The sequence below is a fragment of the Penaeus japonicus genome, unplaced genomic scaffold (genome assembly GCF_977035675.1).
Source record: "Penaeus japonicus unplaced genomic scaffold, GWHDUDI00000001_assembly GWHDUDI00000004, whole genome shotgun sequence".
Classification (NCBI taxonomy): domain Eukaryota; kingdom Metazoa; phylum Arthropoda; class Malacostraca; order Decapoda; family Penaeidae; genus Penaeus; species Penaeus japonicus.
In genome coordinates, this window is record NW_028234406.1 from 35681600 (window position 1) to 35689099 (window position 7500).

At 28.9% G+C, this 7500-nt stretch overlaps 1 protein-coding gene across 1 annotated transcript in view; it reads right to left on the bottom strand.

The window, feature by feature from the left end:
• Nucleotides 1-2843: 2843 nt before the first annotated feature.
• The window catches only part of LOC122250584 (uncharacterized), an 11889-nt gene continuing 7232 nt past the window's right edge, over nt 2844-7500 (bottom strand). Inside the window, 3 exon segments of the mRNA XM_086536526.1 lie at nt 2844-3237; nt 3440-3818; nt 4071-4316. Of these exon segments, the coding sequence (XP_086392652.1) occupies nt 2879-3237; nt 3440-3818; nt 4071-4316 (984 nt within the window). The 3' untranslated portion in view covers nt 2844-2878.

Genomic DNA, 7500 nt, shown 5'->3' on the forward strand with positions numbered 1-7500 from the left:
ACCATCATCGTTATCATTGTCATTATCACTATTATTATTATTATTATTATCATCATCATTATCATTATTGACATCATTAACATCACCATCATCGTTATCATTATCATTATCATTATCATTATCATTAACATTATTGCCATCATTAACATCACCATCATCGTTATCATGATCATTATCATCATCATTGTCATCATTATAATTATTACTACTACTATTATCATTATCGTTATTATCGTCATTATCTTTATTATTGTTGTTATTATTATTATTATCATGATTATCATTATTATTATTATTACTACTACTATTATCATTATCATTATTGACATCATTAACATCACCATCATCGTTATCATTATCATTATCTTTGTTGACATCATTATCATCACCATCATCGTTATCATCATCATAATTTTTGTTATCATTATTACAGTTATTATTATTTTTAATATTGTCATTATCATTATTGACATCATTAACATCACCATCATCGTCATCATCATCATTATTATCATCATTAACATCACCATCATCGTTATCATTATCATTATCATTATCATTATTGACATCATTAACATCACCATCATCGTTATCATTATCATTATCTTTGTTGACATCATTATCATTATTGACATCATTAACATCACCATCATCGTTATCATTATCATTATTGACATCATTAACATCACCATCATCGTTATCATTATCATTATTGACATCATTAACATCACCATCATCGTTATCATTATCATTATCATTATCATTATTGACATCATTAACATCACCATCATCGTTATCATTATCATTATTGACATCATTAACATCACCATCATCGTTATCATTATCATTATTGACATCATTAACATCACCATCATCGTCATCATTATCATTATTGACATCATTAACATCACCATCATCGTTATCATTATCATTATTATTATTATTATCACCATTATCATTATTATTACTTTCATTATCATTATTTTTGTTATCATTATTATCATTTTCATTATCATTATTATCGTCATTATCTTTATTATTGTTGTTATTATTATTATTATCATTGTGATTAATATTATTATAATTATTATCATGATTATCATTATTATTATTATTACTACTACTATTATCATTATCATTATTGACATCATTAACATCACCATCATCGTTATCATTATCATTATCTTTGTTGACATCATTATCATTATTATTATTATAATTATCTTTATTATTGTTATTATTATTATTATTATTATTATTATCATTATTATTATTGTTACTACTATTATCATTATCATTATTGACATCATTATCATCACCATCATTACCACTATCATTATCGTTATCATTATCATTATCATTATCATCATCATCATCATCATCATCATCATCATTGTCATCGTCATCATCTTCATCTTCACCTTCATCATCATCATCTTTGTCATTGTCATTATCATCGTTACCATCATTATCATTTTTATATAATGATTATTATCATTATAAATAGTTTTTTTTTTACTATAATTATTACTAAGAACAATAAAACAAGTAACGTAATAAGTTATCATTATTGTTGTTATTATTATTATTATTATGATCATGATGATGATGATCACCATCATCATTATCATTATCCCCATTATCATTACCAGCATCAGGATTATCAATATTATCATCATTATTATTATTGTTATTGTTATTATCATCATTAGTATTATTATCATTATCATTAGAATTACTACCAATATCATCATCATAATCGTCATCATTATCATCATCCTCATCGTCACTACCATCATCATTATTCTCATTTTCACTGAATTATTATCATTGTTACTGTCATTGTCATCATTATCATTTCTAGCGTTGTTGTTGTTTTTGTTATTATCAATTAGCATTATCATTACCAAACTATCATACTTTAGTTCAGTGCAATTGCAATGCAAACTCTATTTAAATAATCATAATACAAAGGATCAACTTACAACGTGTTAAATTGTTAATCCTTTATAATATAGACCTCCAAAGATGCCATTACTCTGCAACAATCCTTACTGCACAGCCAAGGTCTTGTGCAATACGGTGCCAAGGATGCAAGGCTGCAATACGGCTTAGAGAACAAGTGCCCTTCTCAATCTCGGGTGAAACTTGTATTCATGGAAATTCATCAATTTAGTTCAAACTTCTTCCCACTCAACGTTGTAAATAGATAAACAAAAGATCAGGTGAATAAATGAATAAAGAGCAGATATAGAAATGGAGGAGTAAAGAAATATATAGATAAACGAATGAAGTAACAAAGAATGAAAGAAACAAATGGAAAAACGTAGAAAATAAACATATGAATAATACTTGTATATTAAGATAATTCTGCAAATAAACAAATAAAATCAATGATAAAGTAAATAAATAAAGAAATGATAAAGTAAATAAATCAATCAATGATAAATTGGCAAATAGATATAAAAAAGGAGCAAAAAACTGACAAATACAAAGATATGAAAATAAATGAAAAATCACTATAGATCAACAACTCAATTTTAGTTCCATTTTCAATCATCAAGATTATTATGGGATGACGATATTTAATCAGGATGACATAAAAAGTTCAGTGGTTATCATTTTCTTCTTAAAGTTTATTGAATTGAATAACATTACAAAAAAACAACAAGGAAAAGATCCCATCCGACAGGATTCAAAGCTGCTGTCGTCTCTACCCCTAGATTGGTTTGCTTAAACAGTACACGCTCACTTAATCAAGGAAATACATGTGTGCAGTAGCGTGTCTTTGCTCTAGCGGCTTCCCGTGCGTGTCCCCTGCGTGACAGCCATAGCCAAGGACCCTTTCATTCCCGCATAGACTCTGCAACAGCGCCAGTCAGGGCGAGAGCGACTTTCGTGGAGGCGGAGGGGTGGGTGCGCGCTCGATACTGATAACAGAAGCGTTGTTATCTTGTGAAGAGGTTGAAGAGCTGCCTTGAGTCTCGCCTGCGGGGGACGCTGAGCTGATAACGTAAGAGGTGACATTGTGTATGACCGACCCTTCGGAGACGATGCAGTGTATGACCTTCTTATCAAGGTCTGTGTTTAAGGGTACCTCTACGGTAGGCACGGCATCGTGGGAGACCCTGGCAGCGGTGGCGGTCGTCTGGATGACCTTTCCGTCCGGGGCGGCAGGGCTGGCGTCCCCGACTCTTGTGGGCGGCTGGGGGGCCTGTCGCTTAGCGGGCCTGTGACCTGCAGCGGAGATGGAGTCACATTATAGAGCAAAACTACAAGTATCAAAGACCAATTTAGTGCGAACTAACAACAATTAATATAATTAGTGGTTTTGAATATGCTGTATATTTTTCATTTATATCATTTCGGCTGTTGGCTGTTAGTGAAAGCAATGATAGCATTTTCTTAGTATTTAGTTTCGAGAGTGATTCCAACGTACGGGACTTTTTAGCAGAGGATTCAAGACTCTGGTCCTGAGGCGCGGACTGCTGGAGAGGCGACGGGCATTCTACATCCGACAAGTTCAATGTACCGACTAGCACGGCGCCGTCTTCAAGTCCCGAGCCAGAATATTCCAGATTTCTCCCGTCGATGACCTCGCCGACCTGACATCTACTCTCATCGTCGCCATTCACCAAGAACATCTCAGTCTGGCTATCGCCGGACACGACTTCAACGACTTGGCCCGAAAGTCGTTTCTGCGAGGAGAGGATCTGCGACTCTCGCCTGGCCTCCTGAAGGACTCCGTGGCGCTCCAGCAGGTTGAACACGAACTCCCGCGTCCGAGGTCGGGACATCTGGGTCTTGGTCAAGCCGATCTGCACGGGAAGAACCATACGTGGGATACATGGCTAATTCTTTTCTGACATTATCCCTTTCTCTGTGTGTTGGCACTCCCACGTCCGTAATGACAACACTTGAAACCGTTACAAGATAAGTTCATTCATTCACTTGCAACATTTGTTCATTTATTCACTTACAACATTTGTTTATTCATCTCTCTATTGAATTTGTTCATTTATCAACCCATTCACATTGATTTACGGATCTAAACGTGATAGAAAACTCACCTCTTTCAACAGCTCTTTGATTTGATCCTCAACTTCCTTCTCGATGTTAAACTGAAAGAAATTGTTATCTCTGTCGAATCCCGCGTGACTGACATGCTGGAAGTTGTAAGGCAGGCCGATCATGTCATCTCTGGGATGAGACAGAGAGTGTGAAATTAATAGCCGGAAAAGTGGATGTCAGTTCGATGCATGATACATATGACTATAAACAAAGGGAGCTCTCTCTCTCTCTCTCTCCCTCCTCCCCTCCTTCCTCTCTCTCTCTGCCTCTCTCTCTTCTCTTTCTCTGCCTCTCTCTCTCTCTCTTCTCCTCTCCCGCTCTCCCTCTCTCCACTCCTCACTCCCTCTCCATCTCTCTCTCTCTCTCTATCTAACTATCTATCTATCTATCCTATCTATCTATCATCTATATCTATCTATCTATATATCTATATATAGATATATATATATATATATATATATATATATATATTACAATACATACATACATACATACATACATTACACACAAACACACACACACACACTCTCCGGAACACACACACACACACATCACCACACATACATATATATATATAATATATATATATATTATTTAATATATATAATATAGTTTAATAATATATAGAATAATATATATATATATTAGATATATATATATTTAAATATATATATATATATATATATTATATATATATATAATATAGATATATATGTTTATAATAATATATATATAGAGAATATCTTATATAACGTCGCGTATTGTTTAACTATATATATATATATATATTTAGAATATATTACATACATACATATACATATACATATATATACATACATACACATATACACATACACACTACACACACACTCACACACACACACACACACACACACTCCACACACACTCACACACACACACTCATATATATATATATATATATTAGATATATATATATAATATATATATATATATATGTATCTATATAATTCATATATATTATACATATACACAGACTCACAGACACACACACACCACACAACACGCACAACACACACATACGCACGCACGCTCACACACACACACACACGACACGACACCCAAACACACACACACCACACCCACCACACAGACACACACACACACACACACAAAACACGCCCGATATATACACTCATATATATACCACACACACACAGCACACACAACACATATAATATTATATATATATATAGTATATATATATATATATAATATATATTATATATAAGTATATATATTTATATTATATATTTATATATACACATATCTATATTATATATATTATATATACATATCTATATAATTACACACACACACACCACACACACACACACACACTCACACACATTACATCAACACCACACACAAACACCTTATACATAGAACACATATAACACAATAAAATATATATAACACGTCATATATATATATATAAGTATATATATATATATATTATATATATATATATACTTAATATACATATATACGTATAATTATATATATATATATATATACAATAGATATATTATATATATAGACGTATATATATTATATATATATATATATAATATGTGTATGTGTGTGTGTGTGTGTGTGTGTGGTGTGTGTGTGGTGTGGTGTGTTGGTGTGTGTGTGTGTGTGTGTGTGTGTGTATAATATTTATATTATATATATATTTATATAATATATATATTATATATAAGGATAGTATAGATATATATATTTATTGTGTGTGGTGTGTGTGTGTGTGTGTGTGTGTGTATGGTGTGGTGTGTGTATATATATTATTATAGATATATATATATATATATATAATATATAATAATATAATATCATATATATATATATATATCTTTACGATTATATAATATATATATATATACCTTTATATATATATATATATTTATATTACATATACATATATATATATATATATATATATATCATACGAATATATATATATATTATATATATATGTCTATATATATATATCGTATATACAAAAATATAGATTATATATAAACAAATATATATCTATATATGTATGTAATATATATATATATATATATATATTTATAACTCAATATCCGAATACCATATATATATGTATATATATGAGTATATATATATAGTTATATATATCTATATATATATATATATATATATATATATATATTTACACTCACACTATGGGTCCGAGCAGACCATATATATAATCATATATATATGTATATATATAAAAAAAGTATATATATATATATATCTCATATATAGATATATATATCAACCTATATATATACCTTACAAGTATATATGTTGTAACTATGTGTGTATATACATATATACATAATATATCATGTGTAATATATTAAAATTATATATATATATAAATATGATAGATATATATATAATATATGTATATCTGTCAATATATATATGTAATATATATCACTATACTATTATAACATATACCCTATATATATATATAACAATACAATATATCAACATATAAAGTCTCCATACTAGATATATATCCCATATCTCCCAAACAATCTATATTATCATCAATTATCTCTCAAAATATATAACTAAATATCTATCTATATCTCTATCACTATCACAATATATGTATATCAATATATTATATATATCCAACTTTATCTTATATATATATATATATATATAAATATATCGCTTCTATAGAATACTTTCAGTATGATAGACAATATTAAATATATATATAAATATATCAAATTTGTTAACATTTACTATCTATCTATCAATCTATCAATCTATCCTATATATCACCTATAGTATATATATATATGTATATATATGAAGATATAGATATAACATTACATAATAAACCTATGCTCCACAACACACACCACACACATACAACACAATACACACACCACACACACACACACACAAATAATTATATATATATAAAAAATATATATATATAGATATATAAATATACATATATATATGTTATATCAATACACACACACACATATATATATATATATATATATATATATAATTGTGTGTGTTGGTGTGTGTGTGTGTGTGTGTGTGTAAATGTAGATGTAATGTGTGTGTGTCCAGTGTATATACAATATAATACTTATATATATATGTATATAGAATTTATATAAATATATATATATGTATATGTATATGTATATATATATATAATATAAAATAAATAATGTATAATATATAATAATAAATATATTAAATATATATATATATATATAATCTTCTAATCTCTAATGTTTTCTCTTCAATTGGAACACTTTACCGATTTCAGATTTAGGAACAAGAGGCTTCCGTTAGGATCCTCAGTTATATGTTTGTAAATAAAATATATCTTTCGTTCAC